This window comes from Ochlerotatus camptorhynchus, unplaced genomic scaffold (assembly GCF_037179485.1).
Source record: "Ochlerotatus camptorhynchus isolate MF236.1 unplaced genomic scaffold, CSIRO-AGI_Acam_v1.1 ptg000231l, whole genome shotgun sequence".
In the NCBI taxonomy this organism is placed as follows: Eukaryota; Metazoa; Arthropoda; class Insecta; order Diptera; family Culicidae; genus Ochlerotatus; species Ochlerotatus camptorhynchus.
Window position 1 is genome coordinate 751,652 of NW_027040721.1, and position 23,833 is coordinate 775,484.

The 23,833-nt window shown below is 38.4% G+C and overlaps 1 protein-coding gene across 6 annotated transcripts in view; it reads right to left on the bottom strand.

Moving 5' to 3' along the window:
* Positions 1–23,833, bottom strand: part of SK (small conductance calcium-activated potassium channel) — a 685,909-nt gene that overhangs the window by 414,758 nt on the left and 247,318 nt on the right. For 2 of the 6 annotated variants that reach the window (XM_065225565.1, XM_065225566.1), the window contains exon 1: positions 10,429–12,664. The exons of the other annotated variants lie outside the window; for them this stretch is intronic. In XM_065225565.1, coding sequence (XP_065081637.1) covers positions 10,429–10,443 — 15 coding nt within the window. In that variant the 5' untranslated portion in view covers positions 10,444–12,664. Of the gene's footprint in view, positions 1–10,428; positions 12,665–23,833 lie in introns of those variants that run through there. 6 annotated transcript variants of the gene reach the window in all.

Consider the following 23,833-nt stretch of genomic DNA (forward strand, 5'->3'; position numbering starts at 1 on the left):
TGTTTATTTGAACTTCTTTAAAATTACCCTAATCTTCCCTGAGGCTCCTTTGAACGTCTCTGAAGAGCATATTTGTGGCTTCTAAACTTCTCTTAAGTGTTCCCTGACCGAATACCAGTAGGCTGAACGCCATTAGACCAAAAGCCATTTGGTCGAATGGGTCAATTGGCCGAAATTCTAATAGTTGTTAGTTTTCCATGATACGGCATATGTGTTGTTCTAGGTTTAGAAATAATGAGCAGCTAATGGAGTAGGCAAAATAATGTCGATGCATAGTTCATTCAGCATGACCAAATCTATTGCTGTAATATGTCCAGAAATAACCGCTAATGTTCCAAGAAGGAGGCTGGGCTATGAACAATGTTTAACTAGACACGTCAGCAGCAGTGCTGCAAAATTTCAACAATACACGGTGATATTCAAAATTCTGCTTTGGTCACTCATTTGAGCTAACAGTCATCGTCAAGGCAAACCATGTCAGTTGTCAGTGACAATGATGTAACAATAACATGTGCAGGTTTTTTTATTAGCTATATTCTTAACGAAATTGAATGACTTGAGCTAAACAATTACATGGAGCCGTTAAAGTGAACAAACATCTTCGTCCTGAACTGCTTGGATAACAATAAGGTAACACAGAATGCACGAAATCACACCTTTTTGTTACCAAGTGAATCTTTGTCATTGACGAAAAATGAATGAGATTTTGACAATGGTTTTTTTGAGGATCAAATCTGTCAGCGTCTAAATTTTGTCAATTTCGCGCAAAAGTCTGTCAACGACAATGACAAATCTCAGCATTAGTCAGCAGAAAGCAATCCTTGAAACTCGAAAGAACTACTCATGATTAAAAGAAGGAAAAATCTGCTATGAATAATCCTCAGCGGAGAATATGCCTGTATGCGGGAACTTGTGGGATCCTAATTTATATTTCTTAGAAAGAGATCAAATCAAACATAGGAAAGTAAAGCCAAACAAGAGAAGTAAAGCCGTTGGTCCTCGGTCTATGAGTTGATGGGTCGATAGGTAGGGTCCGGGTTTGGGAGCTGCCTCGCTATCGTCGATAGCATTGGTACTCAGTACGGAAAACGGAAAATAAATCATGGAAAAAAAATCTTTCTCAGACAAAGGTTTTGAAAAATTCTAGACGTTTCATGCTCCAAGAAATACTAACGTCAATCTTTCACTTATAAAAATTCAGCCAAATGACCCATTCGGACTAATGGATTTCATCTTTGGGGATCTACACCGAGTTTTTATGATAATCTTTAAACTAGAACTTCATTGAAGCTTATTTCGATTGCTTTCTCGTGCACCGCTAACTATAAAAACATGGGCAAGGTAGTAAAATTGAGTATTTACACACCGGAGTTTTTTCAATGAATTAGGGAACATTTCCAGATAAAAAGGTTCTTTAGCATTTTTTATATTCATAATATTAACTGTTTATTTCAAATCCGAGTCAATCCTTTTTCGAGAGTCTTTTAAGATAAATTGCTACACACTGCGAAAATGACATGTAAATTTCAGTGCCCTGAGACCGACACATGCAAGCGGCCCTTTTGACATAAGAATCAATTGAAAAGGACGAGAATATCAAGTCAATCAAACGCACTTTTCGTCGAGTTGCATGTGTTTCAGTTTCAGAACACTTAATTTTACTTGCCATGTTTGTTTATGTTCCATGATTTACGTCAAAGCTGAATTACGTCTCGTGTAAAAATAGTAATTTCTTAATGTGTAGTTCAATGTCTTAACAAGCAGAGTTGCTTGATAAATTCCTGAAAATATATTGAAAATGTATTCAAAATGCAGAAAATCACAATACCTGGTGCATCTTTTCCCATTCTACCCTACTTTTGAAATAACTGATAACATTTTGAGTAAACTAGCGCATTTTTGAGAAAATTATTTCTCTTATTATATTTTTCATTGTTTTTGGGAGATATTTCTTTTCCAGAACTCTAAAACTAATTGTATTCTTCAAGAAAACAATGGACTGAGATGTAATGAAAGACGAAACATTATAAATTACCGTAATACTCCGAATACAATAACCGCTCGGATTTTTTTTTTTTTAATAATTATTAGATCTACTTTGTAATATAATTAACATGTGATGATTGTGAACGATGTTATCAAGTCATGTTAAAATATACGTGCTATTTTGAGCATGGTAGGCATTGATAACTAACTTTTAAAAGTGTCTGGATTTATGAACTAAGTGTTAGGATTTCGGTGCTTTACGGTATTTATTCAGACGAACATAATGGACATCGACACAAAAAAGCATTAATTTCTGAAACTTCCTCAGTTATTTGAGTTTGTAGAACTTTGATGCCTTCATTAAACTTCTACAAATTCAAAATACTGACAAGACTTCGCCGAAGTTCTCAAATCTCAAGGACACAACATACAACAAAATACATTGAGATCGCGGCGCTATCTATGCGCCAAAAATTTGAACTATTTTGTCGCTTCAAATTATAGTCCTTTACCGAAAACTTCATCTTAATTCGATTCAGTACTAGAGCGTTAAAAAATTATTCCTGCTTGATAGAAGAAATGGATGTAATGTCGGCCTAAATGCACCTTATTTGGGCCCATACATAAATTCAGCAATTGACTAAATTTTCAATAGCGACCAATAATATTCATTAGTACCGTCCCAATGACGCAATCATCTGGATAAAATTGATGAATAACTGATTTTTAGCGATGGGTCCAATCTTAGATCCATAGGCCAACATTAGAGCCATTTTCCCTATTATTTAAAAAAAAAGACAATTGGCACCAGGGGTGGAACACCGTGGCTAACTATATTAAAATCATGTTTTTATATGTTCATTTTCTTGATTTAGACTTAAAAAGAAAATTAACCGTTGAACAAAAAATGTTCAGCACAAAAAGTTCTATCTTTTACAGGTATCAGTTTTTGAAAATATCTATTTTCGTTTATTTTTAGAAATATTTGATGATATATTCAAATACATCAAATTTTTCTTGCCCCTTGATTGACACCGTCTTCCAATGAGCTGGATTACTGAGGTGAAACAATCGGTTAAGTCAACCGGTGAACACTCGTGTTTATTTCAGTTACCATGGAGACGTAATTTGTGATTAGCCCCGGTCCCTTTCAAATTGTATCATTATTTATGAACGGCCTTATATTTGAAATGACGTTTCACATTCATCTAGTGATGTCCGATTTTCATTCGAATAATCGTTTAATCGATTAACGAACCGAAAAGTAAACTATTTATAATCGGTTAGATCATGCCGATATAAGCATTAACATCTCCACAGGATCATCACCGATCGTTTCAAACATGTGCTGCACTCTCATTGGTGGAAAAATGGCAGCACAGCGAACAAAAAATAATCGACTGGTTGTTAATCGAGTAATTAAAAAATGGGACATCTCTTATTTTGGTGTGATTGTTTTGATAAAAATGAGCGCAAAATTTCATCTCTTCCGAGGGGGCAGCAAAACCACAAAATTACCTTGAATACGGGGGGTTCTCATTGGATGAAAGGGACCGTGAAAGAAGACACTAAAATAGAAAGTTTTTCTTCCGACAGTTTCATCTTAGTATTCATCTTTGGTTAAGTTGTGTGAGTAAAACCACTGTACGATGCAAACAAATAGTGACGTCACGTCTCTGTACCTCATTCGCCGTCTGCAATCAAAGGTTGCACAGACTGAGTGCTTAGAACACTTGGCAATGGGAATAACACAACACCCAGTAGATCAGTATGGAGATTTCCTGTCAGGAAAAGTTTCATCGGCTAGAGGAGGAATCGCATCCTCTTTTTGTGGCACACCAAGGGGTAATCATCTTTGCACACTGTGCCGAAACACAGCATGACACACTGTTCGATACATTAAGGCACACTTTGACAAACAGGACACAAACAATATAATATAAAGCGGCATCACTGTTGAGTGTTGATATTTTGCCAATGGTAGCTAAGGTTTACTACTAGGTTCAATACTTTGTTTACTCACAAATGAAGCAAGTCAGATAGTGTCATACATAAAACTGGTAATAAAAGTAATTCAATGATTGAGTAATTAATACAGGTAATTCAATTAATACAGGTAATTCAATCAAGAATTTAAAAACAACAAACGGGTTCCCACCGGTGTTGAGGATGGTTCGAAAAATTCTGTTAGTTTTCTGAATCGTAAATCTCTTCAAACATAGCAAAACTAAGTCCGTCTCTCCCGAATAGCAGCAAAAATCAAAGCGGATCTAGAACAGCTTCTATCCGCGCCTCACTTCAGCCGAGTTCATCTACACCATGGCCGGTCTAGAGCGTCTATACGGCAGTCAAGACGGCTGAACGGGCTACCTCTAGAGACAAGTCGTTGTCGATTGAGAATAGAATCATTGTGAAAAATGTCCGACGTTTGCATTTGATGATAAATTCGGTAGGCCACGCCAGCAATTTTATCAATATCAAGCAAATAGATCCCAACTATACGACGGAGATGGCGGAACACCTACACTATGATGTTATTTGTACGGAAAGAAGAGTACCATGGTTCTTGCGAAGATCGAACTTAATTTTGGAACGAGCATCTATAGCATGATGAATCCTCATATTCAGTATTGGAAAAGTTCACCAAAACTCATTCTAACGCGTGAATTTTTTCCTTAACGGCGCCGGTGGTGTAGTGGTAAGCGTGATTACCTCTCATCCCAGCAGGCCTGGGTTCAATCCCAGTCGGCGCCGCCGGGATGTTCTGAGGCATAACATCTCTGATCACGCCTTCCTTCGGATGGGAAGTAAAGCCGTTGGTCCCCGGTTCATGAGTTGATGGGTCGATAGGTAGGGTCCAGGTGTGGGAGCTGCCTCCCTGGCACGTCGGTAGCATTGGTGCTCAGCACGGAAAACAAGATCGACGGAAAAAATAAACCAAAGGAAAAAAAAAAAAAAAACTTTTTCCTTGATGAACATCGTGAAATATTGCGAAATTTTCCAACGCTGCTCACATTCTAGCCCATATGCTGTACCCAAAGGCCGCGCACTGGAGGCTGTATTAAAGAATTTGTCTACTTTTAATTTTGAACATAACATTCGATACTGTCGTGGGTATCCAATCTTGAAGCGTATATCGAAGGATCAAAGCAGGATCTTTTGTGAGAGTTGAGGTAAATCAACAATTTTGTTATGCATAATGAACAATGGAAAATAAAACAAGCTTATCATAGTGGTCGGCCAGATCTGAACGGAAATTTTCACATTTTCTCCTGCCTTTTTCCTCAGATATTCTTATCCCAATTGATATGGACTTTGATAGAATAACCACAGGACATTATAGCGATGTCCATAGAATGTTGAACGATGTATCTGTAAGCTCTTGAACCACGAATCGCCCACGTTTGTCATCTGTGTAGAGCTGAGTGGATTTCGCGGAAACTTCTCGAGTTCTATTTAGACCTACAGGCGCCGGATAAAGCGGCAAGCGTGGCCGAGAATCCTTTTTGCGACGCATGACAGATCTTCAGGGGGAGATGTTTGATAGCTATCATCGGTGGTACATTGCGGAAGGTACCATACTGCAGCAGATCATAGTTTGGTAGGCTTGAACGGTTGGGGGTGTGTAATTAGGAGGGAGTAAAATGCATCATAATCAGTGATACGATAGGCTTGGGTATTATAGAAGCAAACGCCCTTCTTAGTCGATCAGATAATTTAAAACTGGTTCGAAGACTTTGTTCCTAGCGTGGGATTGAAGTATGCTTGAACACCGTATTTATATGATGGTTTCCATTTACACTTCCACCTTACGTTGAGAATGTAAACACAACCACAAAAGTCATCACTTTCAGGGTTTCCAAACACCTTAATAGACATACTTTGATTGACCTTGATAGGTAAGTTCGGCACAGCGATTAGCAGAACTTTCGGCACAACTCAATCACTCGGCACGAATTAAGGTGTGCACAGTTGAACACCTCTTGTGGCGTACACAATTCGCCTGAACAACGGGTGATGCCGCTAACAGAACGACCACGAAGCTCATTCAGTTTCAAGTGCATTTAAGGTGATATCAATCGGGGTAATGGAATATTTGGAGCACACTCAAAATTTTGTTTACATATCTAATGGAAGAAAAACATGTTAATTTTACATAGCTTTTATGTGATCAAGTTACTGAAAATGTCAGCACAAAATTGCATTAAAATTGTGAGGCAGATAAAATTTATATGAAAAATCATATAAAATTCATGTAATCGCATAAACGTTAAAGGAAATTCAGATGTGCTTCATTATATGTACTTTATGTTAAATTAAATCATGTGCGTTTCCAATGGAAGGTGCATGAAAACTATTTTTGGTTTAATGGGACGTTAACGGCCTGAAGCTATTCTCGTCAATCAACCACAATCACAATTCATACGAACACATACCCTTTAAACTAATGTTTTTCTTAGTAAAGACTTTCCTTCCTTTACTTATTGCATTTAGAATATTAGTTTAAGCATATAATCTACTGAAAACATATAACAAACTTCAAGATTTTCCTCCAATACCTTCAGGGAAGGTTGTTTTAAATCCCAATACAATAATATACTTAAGAATTTAATCATCCCAATTTCTATTATTTGGTGCAATAAATCCATCTTATAACTTTAATGTAAGTGGCATAGGGTCCAATAGAGGTTTTTATTCCATTTAACTTTACTACACGCTTTTCGGAGGCATCGATCAGCTCCAGTTATATCCAAACGTTCAATCAACAGCAAATCAGTCTCAGCTTCGATGTTTTCAAGGAAATGAAAAATAAAACTCATGCATCAATCGTTTGGCCCTGAACTAGATTGCGCATTCAACGATGCAGGCGATCCGAGAAGATTTTCGTATTTATCGTGTGATTTCTGAGCTGATTTCTTTGCTGTTGCCCATTCGACATGTACAACAGCCGATCGATAAAGTCAAGGAAGAAGCCAGCCAAATGGGTTTTGGTTTCGATTAAGGAAATAAATGAAAAGAAAGAAAAACAATATATATTACACACTCAACAATAGGCAGTCTTCGGATCGGATTCCCACAACCTTCCGCCTGGTTCATCCAAAAGAATCATCACCATCCACCATAAGGTTTCAGTCTACAGAAAGTATCTTATTTTAAAATTTATAATAAGTCCTTTTTTGTAAAAGATGTACGAATTGGGATTTTGTGAACGGTCACCATCTGTTAATTGAATCGAACGATAAATGATAGTTTTGTCGTGAAGAGGTTGTTTCTTCGGAACGACGGATTGGAAGTGGGCAGACAGTTGGTCTGCCAAAAACGTCAAATAATGGACTTTATATGTACACATCTACAAGTGCAAACGCCACAACAATGATGGATGGAGGGAAACAAACGACTCTCTGCGTTGATGGCTAACTGCCAGCACATATTGAGTGGAAATGTCGGAGAGAATCAGGCAACTGGTGGATGAATAGGGGTGGTAAGACCGGGTAGCGAAAAGCTTTTGTTTCCACCCTTGTCGGCGAGAGAGTGTATTTATACAATCACATGTATACAAGGAGGCATGTTTTGGTTCGGTCGATGGAGAGAATTAGGAACTCCCTGCCCAAGGGACCCACATACGGATATCGTTGATGGATTGGGGTGAAGTAAAAAACTCTATATCTCCCTTGAGTATTAACATTCGTTTAAGGAAAACTGGCCCAAATTCCACGTGCTCTGCTAGCTTGAGGGATACAGAGATAAGGTATATTTGATTACTTCTCATTGGTATGAAAACATAACCACACATTGAAAGAAAATACACACTCAATCAAACACATACGCACGTACACAGATGGATTTTTTTAAAAACAGTGAGAGAGACATAGAGAGAAAAGGGGGCACAAACACAAGGTTAGATAAATTAGCATCCTTGGAAGAGGGACTAACTGACCGATTGGGGTGATTGGAATGATAAATAGTGACACAGTTTAAAATATTGTCTCCTTCCAGAGAGTGAGTGCAGTTTGCGGTAGGGTGATTTTTTAATCCTTCGTTCCAGAAATGCGTCGGAGTGAAATAGTTACTGAAATCAAATTCTGCTGCGCTAGAGGCATAGAAGACAATTGATGTTTTTTTTTAGCACGTTGCAAATTAAATTGATTGGATAATTTGACACCCGGGATTGAACTGAGTGGCATCAGTTGGAATGTTTTGTGCATCAATCAACCATACACTTTGGTTTCATTAGCTTGCAATTTGAATATCAACAAGCTGTAAGGTGATGCTTGTCATCAGGTAATTAACTTTCAACAAGCTCATTATAATATAAAACCCAATTATTCAAGAATATAATCTTGTGCTTTGTTTGAATTGGCATCTTCATCACAGCTATGTGATTTTTTTTTCGCATTGTGGTACCTATATTTGCAACAATAATTCGCAGTGGATATTAAATATGCAAGAAAACGCAAATAGCAATGAATTGAAGTCGAAAAATGTTGTTTGTAAATAGTTTCCAACTATGGTTTTCAAAAGCTGTTTTTTTTAACTAGTTCGTTTATTTGGGAGGCTCAATCGCGTTAGCTTTACGGAGCCGATAGTTCATTGTTCTTTGTTTGTAACAAAATTCACTTAATTCTATGTCTAGTAGGAGTTGGGCCGAATACTCGCGGCTTACTCGAGGTTAGAGAGGTACATTGTCGCAGGATAGGATCAGGGGAGGAGTTTGGGGGTAAGGTTTCGTTGTCTCATCAGAGCGTTGTCACCAGTATGAATGGTAGTGCGGTTCTTGTTTCGTCTGGAGTTCGACCGGCTATGGTGACCAGTGGGCGACGATGAGACTCATCGAGACGGGGGGACAACATCTTCAAAAGCCGTTATGTCACTGTAGTGTTTAACAAGATCTACTGGTCGCAGTGGTGTTATGTCCCGAACAGAGGAAAAAAAAAAAAAGATCTTTTCTGGATTCAAAGGTTTTTAGTTCGATGATAATAGTCGGAAGTCAAGTTTCTTGTTTTGATGTAGGTCAAAAAAGCATACAAGCGGGAAAATATTTAAAACCGGAGATCAAAATAAAAGTACTCCAATATTAGAATCCAGCGATCGATATGAAAATCCACAATACAACTTAAGCTCTTCAAAGAAGAACAAGTTGGGTTCATTTTAATTATTGTGATTTAATTTTTGGACTTATCTAAGAACTTTTCAAAGTAACCAGGAATTAAATTTGAATGTAAATTTCATAACACTTTAAGCATTTCTATTTGAAATTGGCAAAAATAAATCTGTAATGAAACCATGAAAAAATACTTTATTATCACGATTCGTTTTGAAAAATCTTGAGATTTATGTAATTCCTCATTAAAAATGAATTTGCTACGCTTTTGACAAAAAAATAGAAATGCCTTTATTCTTGTTGCCAGTTTTGGAATATTTGGGATATTTCTGTTTTAAATTGACTTTTCCTCTTCACATTCATTAAAACGACAAAAAGTCAGTTGAATGAATAAATAAATAAATATAATTTTCTAACTACCATATACCATATACACTCCTTAGCATTTTCTAAGCTTCTTCCAAAATTGCTTTAGAATTGTTTTCAATATTCCCTAAAAATGTCCCCAAAAGTTCTGAGATTTCTCTTAAAATCTTCCTCGTAATTTCCTCGAAGCAGGAATTATTCATAGAAATCCTTTGCAACTATCACTGGTAATCAAATCCAGGTTGTTTACCCTTTTCTGAATTCACATTAGAACTCTGGTTAAGATGTTGAAGTTGCTCACCAAATCGTGCATTAATTTAAGCAATGCATTTTTTTTTGTTTGGATCATAATTGATACAATTCATGAATAAGCAATACGGTGCAATGAAAAATTAAAATATTATAGGAAATTTTTTAGGTCCATTTTATAACTTCAACAGTCATTAGTAGTGCTTTTTAGCTCAACAACTAGTTTCATGTTTCGAGTGAAAATATTGGAAAATCACTGAACAAATGTCCGCAGAAAGTTTTGTGACTATGTAAATTTGTCTGTTCTGTAAAAGTGACGCAAACAATGTATTTTGTTTGGGAATTATATCATATGAAGGCTAACAATAAATTTATCAAACCGGATACTGCACTCATCTCTTCCCTGGTAAGTGATAGTGCCTCTTCCAATATCTAACATTTTTTTAGTGTAGGTACCTAAGAAACAAAACAAAACTAACACTAGTTAATCTTTACTATTTCACACGTTTGCATTTGAGACGTAATTACTTTGGCTCGCTGGAATTTATAGAGTTCAATGTAAAAAGAAAACACATAGAAATAGTTCAGTATCACAGCGGGCCAAAGCAATTCCATCGATTCGATCAGAAAGCTCTAACAGGAGAAGTGAGTAAAACTGTTATTAGGACAAAACGAACAGGAAAAATCGAAACCCAAGTGGGTGGTATACCAGAATCAGAAATTACCAAAGTAATTATCATAAATTCCTTCAGCACTACACTACAGCAGATTTGGTTGGCTTTCTGCGACACGGAGCACTTTCGATTTTCATTCGAACGATAACACACACGGAACTTTTAGAGGATGGATGCGGGAGAAGAACGGTGTTTTCCACTTTTTGAGCTCGACACATACACATTGGCAGCTCACCACAGGGGTTGAACACTTTATTTATGTATTTTTATTATGTTGGGTATTTGCTGCTTGTGAATATTACTTTACAACCAAAAACACCTTGTTGTCGTAGTATTTAGTCGGAGGTTCGCCGTTTTACACTTTTTCTTTACACTTTTCTTCACGGTTGAGTTTTATTGAATAATATAATTTTTACTACAATTCTTACTCGGTTAGGGATACCATAAATTACGAACGAACATTTAGTTGCTATTACTACTAGGTATATAGGGAAATGGCATTTATAGTACTATTTTACACACACTTGTTTCGCTCTCCATTTGGAATATTCTCTCACGCGTATAAATGACAGGATACGATATTTCACACACTTTGCATTTAAGGATTCTTCCTGATTGCCACTTTCTTTAGATTTAATCAGGTGCCGGAGGAAAGCCAGTTGTATGTAAATCTACCACCAAGATAACAGTATTTGACACCTGCTGGATGGGAACATTTCTACTTCTTTGCCGTTTAGTTTTTGTACCAGACAGCAATTAATTTATCGCACTGTTGTTGTGACACTCTCACTGACATGCTACCTACGATTCCGAAAGAAAACTCACTTCACTCGGTCGGGTTGGATTGTACAATATGCCTACCGTGCTCAGAAACATACACTCACGGAATCTGCTGGCCTCTTGACAGCGGTCCAGAATTCATCAAAACGATATCTTCTGTTTTATGAGTACACTGCTCCTGCTTGACGCTGATCGCGAGGAAGCTTAGTGATTCCCGTGGACCACTGAAAATTCCTCCCACAGAAGTGCCACCCTGAACTGCACTACCACCAAACCGAGTTCACAGCGCTTGCCTTCATCTCTTCTTGAGATGTGAGATATTTTTGAACATATTGTGACGGCTGGATGAAAATTTCCCTCTGCTCTGTTTGATTGGCAAATGCGAGCTCAAACTCAGTGATTCTTAAAATTCACCGGACGTGTTGGAGAATCTTGACTCAACTGCACAGTACAGTAGATTTTAACCACTCATTCACTATTCATATTTATGAATGTTTTCACGAGATCTACTTTGTATCATTTTTCAATAAATCCGGCGATATAGGAGCAATACGACACGAGCTTCCAAGACAGGGACGAGGGAACATCGAATTTGGAATTGCGATAACACTAGGCAGTAACGACAACACTCATGTACTGTACATTTTTACATAGCTTAGTTCTTTCGCATTTTTAGCTCTGTACAAGAGATGTGGATAATTAATTACACTATATCTTGAGTACGATCTGCCTCATCTGCCCATACGTAGGAGGAGTCCGACACAAATTCACCGAAAGCTAAAACCAGACTGAACGCTCAGCACGAGAGAAGACGAATGACTAGCCTAACGGTTGCTCACAGTTTTTCCAAATTTTCCTTTCCCCTCCTTCCCCACGTCACTTTGCGTGAGAAAACTCACTCGCGAGCGGAAAATCTCTTGTGCTGTTCTCACGTGTCATGGACACATCTGTTCAGTGTAGTTGTTCGTGCGTACACATGGCTCTCCCAGTAGCTCAATAGAAAGCTTTGCTCTTCCTTCAACCCCACGACCGCACACTCACGCACATTCTGGAGAAAATTACTTCAAAATATTTGCTATAGAACTTGCAAAACGGACCAACTGGAAAATCAATCTGTCCCTATCATCAGTCGAACGAATTTTACCGCTTCATCGATCACAGCCAAACTCCACTTCACCACCTCCAAACGAACCGATTGCTATTCTACGGTTCTGACCACTACATGACTACATCGGATGCACCTGCCGTCAGTATTTTCCCTGGACATTTGAAAACAAACGCACCCACCATTCTAGAATGTATCGCAATTTCAGAATGAAACCTTTTCACACTGGTCGACAGCGCATGGATGTGTATGTGCTGCTTGAACTTCGATCGAAGTTAATATAAGTTGCACAGGGATGAAGCCTGCGGTGAATTGTATGTTTAATACATATATTCAATAAACAGATGGTTACGATATGCGATAGCAGGGATTTCGTTTATACGTACTCCGCATCGCATCTGCTAATATGCATTAGCCTTAGTGTCCCTAACAGGGAATTAAAAATATCTCAAATTGTTAAAATGAAAAACTATAAAAGAACCAAATGATAACGAATTATCAGTTACGGCAAGTAACACAAACAACAAACAAAATCCTCCCATTGCATTATAGCTTGATCGGAACAGTGGAAGCAACATAATTTCATTGTTTGTAAGTTTCTTTGCAACACACGCAGGACATTTCGGTATACGTGAGTAAATGTGGCAATTAGGTTAAGTCATTCCACTGTTCCGATCATGCTATGTCGTCAATCGCGTTTGTTGCAACAAGCTTGCATACAATTTTATCTTTTTCCTTCCATCCGTTCCGATCAAGCTATATTGCAGATGGAGTTTATCGTGATAGTCGTCGCAAGAGTTTTAACCATACTATAGGTTGCTCAATTATTGTTCATTAATACATTTAGAAATAATTTTTTTTTTAAAGCATTCATTACACATTAAAAATAACCATTTGTACTGACAAGCTGATCCATTCATCTTAGAAAGAAAATGTTATAAAAGAAAATTTCATCGAAGGGTAATTAACTAGCCTTTGAGTTTATCATGCAGGCAGTATTCACTTATTCGTTTATATTTGTTTTATTCAAGGATGCATAACTGACCCATATTTTAAGGACTTTCGATAAACACATGCGATATTTATGCTTAAAATGGTAGATTAGTCACCGTCTATGACGACAACCCTAAAACAACCAGATCACCGATAAACGACCATATGATAAGGAAAAATATAAGATAAATTGTTTGGCCGTGGCTATTGTTCAAGCCATTGATCGACGGGCATCTAGCCCAGCAAATAAGATTACTTTCGCTTCCGTTATCTTGAGGGTGGCGATCCAGATGACGAGAGTGAGAGATTCGGACTACAATCCAATCATTAGTGAAATACACCACATTAACGAAATTCGGATATGTAAGTAGTAGGTAGTAGCATATGTTGTAATTCATGAGCGTTCACTCAGAGTGAGTGCTTGCGAGTAGTAAAATCGCTGACTATCTGAAAGCGAATTTGATATGTTTTATGTGCCAAACACTTGCCTTTTAACCTTTTCTTGTATCTAACGAGTACAAAATACCATTATAACATCTAAGGTTTAAAAAATTCAAAACAGCTTTATTTTGGAAATTTTATCCTGTTATTTACACTTGGGAAGCATGTACGGGCTAGTTCGAGTAATAATATAGATAATGTCGGTTGGAGTGTTGCCGGAATATTTAAAGTATTTCAATTAACCCCACATTTTTATACCCCATGGTGTAAATCGCAATGAGTACAAAGGGACAAGTTGAAATGATCAACGTCACTATATTAATACAAAAATCCGTTGTTGGTAAACAGCCCATCAAAAATTTGCACTATTCAGAATAATAAACCTAGTTTTAGCTGCAAAGGCGATATATGACTGCAATAGCTGCTCTACTGCTCATATTGATATTTTTTTTTGCTATGCATGGTATGATAGTGTGAGTGTACATAGAAAGCCCGTTTGGAACGCTACCACAACGCATCGGTGTAGTGGCAAGCGTGATTACCTCTCACCACAGCAGACCTGGGTTTAATCCCAGTCGACGCCGCCGGTATGTTCAAAGGCATAACATGTCTGAACACGGGGAAGTAAAGCCATTGGTCCCCGGTTCATGAGTTGATGGGTCGATAGGTAGGGTCCAGGTGTGGGAGCTGCCTCCCTGGCGCCGGTAACATTGGTTCTCAGTAAGAAAAACAAATCAAAGCATCGCTTGTTGAGCAGAAAGATGTACCATTTTTTGATTCACCGATTTGTTTAGAACTCCCATTCTGTTCTGTGCTCTATGGGGATTACTTGTATTCCAGCCAGGAATTGGTTGACGGTTTCGGTGCCAATTGACTCTTTTTGACGTGGTACTACGTCTGTGATTTCTATATAGGGGTACACTTTGTGAAAACCGAAAATGGCCCAAGCAACACGGCTTGTCATAAGGAAGCTGAAATTACTTTTCAATAACAAGCCGTTTTAATTCTTTTTCGAAAAGATGTTTTATGTGTTACTTGGGGGAACATGTAACAAAATTATGAAATACTTTGAACGTTAATAAATCAGCTGCCCCTGGACCAATTTCAATAATTTTATAACCAATCGATCAGAAATATGTCTACGCATCTGTTAAATTTAAGGCTTTATCATTTTTCAAAATGTCACTATTGAAAATTGCACGAATGTGCCACTGTTGCTATGACAATTCAAATTATCACCGATTGCCTGCGAAAAGCGATTTCCCTAACACAGATTTCAAAGTTAAATTCCATCCGGTCTTACCAAACGGCGTTTATTCAATCACCACGTGGTGAGTAGTGGTGTTCTCCAGTACACAATGAAAGGCTGCCTGCAAGCAGCGAGCTGCAGCCCACATGAGCATCCATAGAAGGAGGATGAATCCGCACCGCTATTGATCGGAATCAGTGCCGTGAGTCACTATGGGCAATCTATGTCAAGCGCGTCATACTATAGAGTATCAACAGAGAGAGCCCCGCTCAAATTTCTATTTCTACACAAAACACAAGCTCGTGCTGCAGTTGAAATTCCTTATTAAAGATTTGAATATATTTTTCTCCTTTACTTAGATCTTGGGTTATTATTAGTTAGGTAGGTTCCGTTGTAGTTGTAGTTTCATTTTTATACCTATGATCTTGACATTTTTACCTAGGGGATGAGTACATAAGGGGGTTAGGTTTTTGATAAGTCTTTAGTGAGAATGCAACGGACTGCATACTATAGTCGAAATACGTATCTGTTATGGATACCAATGTTAATTAAGTAGTTAACGTAGTCCTACGTCACCATTGCGTGCAACCCTATAGGGCTGTCCCATGTAGTTTTTTCAATTAGTTTATGTGTTAGGTTCAAATGTCCCAAAGGACTCCATGCTTCCGAGAACCATTAAGTAATGTTATAGTAACAATAACATATTAATGAAGGACATTGTTAATGAGTTTTTCTTATTCATCCTTGAAAGCGACTTGATTTTAGCTTAGATAACATATCAAGAAGACTGGCAACTTTGCCTGAATCCGAGCGACAGACACAGTAGCGCTGCGCTCGAGCGAAGGTAGAAGCAACGCATAGAAAAATGATCAAATACACAAACCTTTCTTCTGATGATGGAACCTTTGATACACACTTAAAAATATCTAATCTTACACGTGAAGGAATCCATCTTTGACATAAAGGATGAGACGTAAACAAACTTGTCATATAAAATTAAGTGCTCCGAGACTGAAAAGTTCGAAAGAACGTTTGATTGAGCTGACTTTCACGTCAATTTTATGTCAAAATTAACGCTCGTATATGTTATTCTCAGAGCACCTAAATTAACATGAATTTTCTAAGTGTGTATCCAATTCGTTCGGAGCCTTTACCTTTGAGCGGCAGATGAAACGATTGTGCCTGTCTCATACCGGTCGTTTGAAAAAAATGGAAGAGTTCCCAGTCTTCTTGATATGTTGTCTTCGATTTAAGCTTTCGATTTCATCTGTGATTCAACTCTCTTCATTCTTCCAATTGTTTTTCGTTCAGCAGCGCCCACCCCTGGCCTCCTCTTCGTCCTTTAAACACAGTTAAATATTATGAAAATTAACGGTGATTTGATTCCAAATGAATAAATGCTACCGTTATGCAGTATCTCACATAATTTTCAATCAGATAAGACGCAAATAATAATTATATTACATTCAATTTAGTATTGGATCTATTTTTATATAATCTAACTTTAATTTTTTAAATTTAAATTAAACATCATGTCATTTAATGCGGCACATTCCAATTTCCTCACACTTAGAAAAAATCATTTAAATTTAGGTGCTCTACGACAGACATATACGAGCGTCAATAGTCATAACAAACGCAACATTCAGTTCAATAAAACGTACTTTTCGTCGAGTAACGAACTATTCACTTTCGGAGTCCTTAATTTTATATGACATGTTTGTTTACGTCTCATCCTTTATGTCAAAGATCGATTCCGTCACGTGTAAATTTTTTTTTTACATGTTCTTAACGTAAACACATCCTGTGTTTAGCTTGCAGCGTTTGACGTTTGTCAACAAAGTATCATCAACCGATGGCAACTAACGATTTAAAATTGGCTCACTTCTTCACTTGCCTATTGGTCCCAAGCAAATCGATTAACGTGTCCCATTCTAGTCCAAATTCTAGTACTACTATGTCTGTTTTGATTCGATATGAAAGTTTGACAGATAAAATGAGGGGTTCGTGGATTTTGCTATGTTTCGAGGGGTGCATCGATTAGCTTGGAACCGAAGATAGTTTACTAGAGCTGAGCCAAAAAGTTGAGCTCGTTTCTTCGGGACCTTCTGGTCTTAGAGTTACCTCTATGGTATCATGGCGGCGGCACGCATTTAAAAACAGTTCTGCTCTTGATTTGAAATAATTGTGTCTGATTATGGTTTATTTTTTAAAGGAAGCTACACACTAAGAAATAACTAATCTTACACGTGATGGAATCATGTCATGTAAAATTAAGTTCTCCGAGACTGAAAAGTTCGAAAGTACGTTTGATTGAGCTGAATTTCGCGCCTATTATGACTCAATTTTATGTCAAAATTGACGCTCGTATATGTCAGTCTCCGAACACCTAAATTTAAATCAATTTTTCTAAGTGTGTAGCTAGCTTGTTATCAGCTTCATGAATTTCAAACTCCATTGAGACATTGAGATATTCTATTTTTCTAACAACCACCTTGTGCCGTAAATAAACAAATCTACACACTTCAAATATTTCAATTGCACTAGGAAATCAAAATGTGAAAGAGTTAGGGATTTAGGAATTATCTTAGACTCTAAACTAACTTTCATAGACCATTACAACACAATTATTCACAGGGCAAATAACATGCTAGGCTTTATCAAGCGCATTTGCTATAACTTTCAGGACCCATACACAATTAAAACACTATATATTGCCTATGTGAGGTCAATACTGGAATATTGCAGCATTGTATGGTCTCCTTTTTCAATCACGCACGAAGAAAGATTAGAATCCGTACAAAAACAATTTCTATTATACGCTCTTCGTAAATTAGGTTGGACATCATTTCCTCTTCCATCATATGAAGCACGCTGCATGCTTATAAACATACAAACATTAAAAGAGCGTCGTGAATATGCAATGGTTTCATTTGTAAACGATATCGTTTCGCAGCGCATTGACTCCACAGAACTTTTATCAAAATTCAATTTCCATGCACCTACTCGGTAACTCCGAAATCGAAATTTATTTGCCATAAAACATCATCGCACAAATTATGCAAAATTTGGGCCATTAAACCGCATGATGGCCTCTTACAATCAATACTGCGAAACCATTGACTTTACAATGTCTCGGCATAAACCAAAACAATATTTTTACTCCATTAGGCATTATAACCCATAAAAAATAGGAAAGCTGACACTGCTTAATTTTTATTAAAGAAAAAATTATACTCTTAACCTTTTGTCCAAAGTTGACGAAATAAATAAATAAATTTAAGAAAACAAAACTGTATTTTAATATGTACTAGTCTACGTTGGTTGACGAAATAAATAAATAAATAAATAAACATAGAATTATCTAATTTTACACGTGACGGAATCCGTTTTTGGCATAAAAGATGAGACGTAAACCAACATGTCATGAAATATTAAGTGCTCCGGGACTGAAAGTTTCGTTGCTCGACGAAAAGTACATTTGATTGAGATATATTTCGCGTCTTTTATGAATCAAATTTATGTCAAATTTGACGATCGTATATGAGTACCTAAATTAACATGTATTTTTTTATTTGTGTAGGAACGTCGGGGTCACCCCTTTGACAGATGGGCCAGAAAAAGACTGTGTTCACTTCTCTATTGGATACATAATTATATTCTCAAAAATCAATGTACATACACACTTGGAAAAATTCATGTAAATTTAGGTGCTCTGAGAATGACATATGTATATGAGTGTTACTTTTGACATAAATTTGAGTCATAACAGACGCGAAATATAGCTTAATCAAACGTACTTTCGAAATTTTCAGTCTTGGAGCACTTAACTTTACATGACATGTTTGTTTACGTCTCATGTTTTATGTCAAAGATGGATTCCGCCACATGTAAAATTAGTTATTACTAAGTGTGCAGTGTTTATATACAGAGGTCGGTCAATACCTTTTGGCTGATCAATATCTCAAAACCATCTCTAGCATTGCATAGCATAGCATATGCGATTGTACAAATCGTGGGTGGCTATAAAATGGTCAACTAATACGTTTTGTAGAAAATATCGTGTGTTGACGCAGAAAAAAAACAGTTGGGATTAGTGATTTTCCCCAACGCAAAATAAAATCTACAAAACATGCATCGCATTATACACCTGGCCACATCCTAACAATCGCAGGGGAAGGGAGGAAAAGTTAATCCAACATCTACATAAGAAGGTGCAGGGAACCCATCCCAAGTAACAATTTTGGTTTTATGAGGGTTCTGTAGACCATGATTTAGACTTGTAGCATGCTTTAAAACCGCTATAAAACTTGCAATGTTACTTGGGATACTACCTTCATAGATGTCACAGAAAGGGAAGAGTTGTGTTTGTGGGAGGGTGATTGATTAGGAAACTCTATTCGTCATAATTGAGCATTTGATAAATCAGTAATAAAAATAAAATATAAATAGATGAAATGAAAAGATCTCACCCGAATGGCTCAGTGACTTTATAGTGTCATGTTTTCGGAAATGCATTATTTAATTTTCCTTGAACCACCGCAATCACTGATAACGCTCTTCTAGTTTATACCTTTTATTTATTTATTTATTTATTTATTTATTTACATCAACAGGCTGGATGAAGCCCCAATGATTTAAACCTTATCAACTATGGAAAAAAAATACATTCAAGAATGGTCATAACATAAAAAAAAAATATTAAAAAACGTATATCTTATAGTCAATATCTTAACTCCTGCTGGCAAAAAACAGAAGAAAACTTTCGACGAAGCGCATCACGGGAAAGATGAAAGTCAAAAACAGATGCAACTCTGTTGAATGTTCTCTGCAGTCCGCAAATCGCACCGTACGCTCCATAATTTGTGCGACGTAGAGGCAGTCTTAGCATAAGGTTATTACGAAGCGGTCGGGGTTGAACATTCAGGTCAATTTGCCTCAGGATAGCCTCACAATCTGTCCTTCCTTGTAGGATATCGGCCACGGTAAGGGCTCTGTTTGTGTCTCTTCTAGTCCGGAGAAGTTCTAGGTCGATAAGTTGACAACGGCTTTCGTAGCTTGGTAATCGAAACGGATCGTTCCAAGGCAATCTACGCAACGCAAAACGAAGAAAGCGACGTTGAACAGATTCAATTCTCTCGGCACCGTTGTTGTAGTTTGGGTTCCAAACCGCTGAACAATACTCAAGCGTCGATCGAACAAGCGAACAATAGAGAGATTTTAGACAGTAGATATCAGTGAAGTTTTTAGCTATCCTAAAAATGAACCCTAAAGTTCTTGACGCCTTATCAACAACATATGCAATGTGTTGCTTGAAAGAAAGCTGCGAATCCAAGATCACACCCAAGTCTTTCACCTGATTCACGCGTTCGATTGTCGAGCCAAGCAGGTCATAGCTAAATATTATCGGTTGTTGTTTTCGTGAGAACGTAATAGCGGAGCATTTGGCTGGGTTCACTACCATTCTGTTTAACCTGCACCAACTAGCGAATACATTCAGTTGACGTTGAAGAAAGTGACAGTCAGCAATGGAGCAGATTCGTAGGAAGATTTTGAGGTCATCTGCATATGATAACCGAGGAGCTTCGATGACCAGATGCACGTCGTTGAAGTACAGTATAAAAATTAACGGTCCCATGTGGCTTCCCTGAGGTATACCTGATGTGGCGAAGAAGCTAGCTGATCTGCAATCTCCTATGGCAACTTTTAGTTGCCGACCGGTAAGATATGATCGAAACCAACTCAGAAGATTACCGCATACACCGAGCCTGCCGAGTTTAGCAATCGCAATAGCATGGTTCAACTTGTCGAATGCTGCGGATTGGTCTGAATAAATAACGTCCGTTTGAACCCGATCCGACATGCTTTCGGTTATATACGATGTGAGACACAGCAGATTGGTAGTTGTAGAGCGGCCGACAGTAAACCCATGTTGATCAGCACTCAAATACTGCTTGCAATGGGACAGCAACGGTTCCATAATCACTAGCTCGAATAGCTTCGAAACGGCACTTAACGATGTAATTCCTCGATAGTTATCCACAGCTCGTTTCCTTCCTTTTTTGTGGACGGGAAACATGTGCGCAAATTTCCAGCAAGATGGAAATATGCCACCTGAGAGAGACATTCGGAACAGGCGAAGAAGCGGAATTAACAAGCTAGCAATATGTCTCTTCAAAAATACAGATGGAACTCCATCAGGTCCAGGATTGAAGGATGACTTGAGCAGAGTCGCGGCCTTAGAAATCATTTCTGCATTAACATCAATTGCACCCAGCGTTTGATCGTTTACTGGAACGTTCCTGGCAGCCAGGTTAATATGGTCGTCAGTTAGTGTCTCATTAGTGAATACACTGGAAAACTTTTCGGAAAAAAGGTGGCATATATCCTGAACAGTGGCAGCAACTTCTCCGTTGAATTCCATAGACGATAGGAGGCCGGATTCCCTGCGTTGCTCGTTCACGTAGTTCCAAAAGGATTTCGGGTGTAGCTTAAGTTTGCGCTGGATGCCTCGTTGGAAACTTGAAAAGCATTCACGACTGACTCGCTGGTACATGTGATTCAGCCTCACATAATGTAGTTTCAGAGGAAGCGTGCGATACTTCGTAAATCTTCTCAATGCTGCTCTCTTGATTGACTTCAACCTACGTAGCTCTCTCGTTTGCCAGGGAGGGTGAGACACTTTGTGGTGAGTTCTTTTCGGGACGTGTCTGTCAATGACATATGCCAAGACATGTGAAAAGGTTTGCGCTGCAGCCTCAACGTCATCTGGATCAAGGATGTTCTCCCATACCATGCTAGACAATACATCTATGATGCTACGGTGGTCAGCTTTACGGAAGTCATAAGAAACCGTAGCAGTATAGTCGCCAAAATCACGCACGAGTTTGTCCTCAACAGTGACAATTAGAGGAGGGTGATGTGGAACTAGCTTAGTTAGTGCACAAGGAGCCGAGGAAATTGATGGAGCCCTGTCCTGTGTGCTCACGAAGCAGAGGTCCAAACTACGACCATTTTCATTAACTACATGGTTAATTTGAGAAAGCGTCGCTGCGCTGTAGCTGTCGAGAAGGCTAATAGCTCCTGCGTGAAATGTAGAGCTATCAGGATCTGGATACAGGAATCCGCTATGAGATGGACTCCACGAAACGCCTGGCAGATTGAAGTCACCAAAAATGAATATCTCATCAACTGGAGTGGAACTTTCGACAACTGTGAAAACTGACCGACAGTGAGTATCGATGAGTTCATTGTCGCGGACTCGATCAGGTGGAATGTACAGAGCGCATAGAAATAGTGTGCGATCACCCAGATTGATGGCTGTCCAAACCTGCTCCACATTGTTCCATGAATCGTTCTCGATGGCCTTTGCCTCCAACCCGCTACGGACAGCTACAAGGACACCTCCACCAGTAGATTTACGGCTGTTGTTAGGATTCCGATCGCAACGAAAGACCTCGTAGTCAGGACCGAAGACTTGACTGGAAAGCGTTCGATAATCGAGCTGTACTTGTACGTACAAAATATCGCACTACACGCCTAATCAAGGTCATAGGGGAAATGGATGTAATGGCGGCCTAAATGCTCCTAATTGGGGCCCATACATATATTCATCAATCGACAAAATTTTTAATAGCATATTTTTAGCGATGGGCCCAACTTTAGATCCATAGGCTAACATTTGAGCAATTTCCCCTATATAAATTAACCAAAAGATGCAAATCTAGACACTACAAGAATAATCTTGATTGCGGCTTCTATTGATATATAAAAAAGTATCACACTCGCACGCACTATTGGCCGTACCAAGGCCTTCATCATTGTATGCGCCCCCCTCCCCCCACTTCTGCACTGATCGACTACTGATCTGGTTCTTCAATATCTCAAAACCATCTCTATACAAAAAGTGGTGCAGAAGGCAAAATAAAACGTTTAAATTTATATTGCACCGATCGGGTGCGAGATGTTGCACCGTCGAGGAATGTTGTCCCATAACGGCACCGGTGGTGTAGTGGTAAGCGTGATTACCTCTCACCCCAGCAGGCCTGGGTTCAATCCCAGTCGGCGCCGCCGAGATGTTCTGAGGCATAACATCTCTGATCACGCCTTCCTTCGGAAGGGAAGTAAAGCCGTTGGTCCCCGGTTCATGAGTTGATGGGTCGATAGGTAGGGTCCAGGTGTGGGAGCTGCCTTCCTGGCACGTCGGTAGCATTGGTGCTCAGCACGGAAAACAAGATCGACGGAAAAAACAAACCAAAAGGAATGTTGTCCCATCGATGATGCGACGTTGGTGGTGTTATAAATTTATTATTTACGGTTAGCTTGGTTCGAGCTCTCTTCAATCTTTACGAAGAACCAAGCGTCTCCATAGCAATGGGCTCGAATTTTCAGTTTTGTCAGTGTTTGAACAGCTTTTGTTCCTTAGTTAGGCTAATTTTTAATCGAATTTGGTTTCCTGTGGGATTTGTTTTCGGGGTTAGAGTTTAGGTGGAAGTGTTTAAAGAAATACAAGCCTGCCCTGATTTAAAGTCTCTGGTCGGACTTTCGACAGTATCAGTGGCCCTCCATTTTGGAGGTGACGCTGGACAGTATTATGGGTTACATTTGTGTTGTAGTTTTAAATTCCTGGTATAAATGTAGTGTATGTGATTTGTATTTTTTCTGTCAAGAAAGAATAGAAATCCACCCAATTATGTCTCAAGGAAAGATGAATCAACCCTGAACTAAATAGTGTATCGTCAGATATTCGTTCATTCCGTTCATTCAGATAATCGGTCATTCCAAGTCATCTTATGGCGTCCATCACCATCAGGGGACGGGGGCATTCATGAGATGAATACCATATGGATCGAATCCAGCTCCGTTCCAAGCAACTCGCAATCTACCAA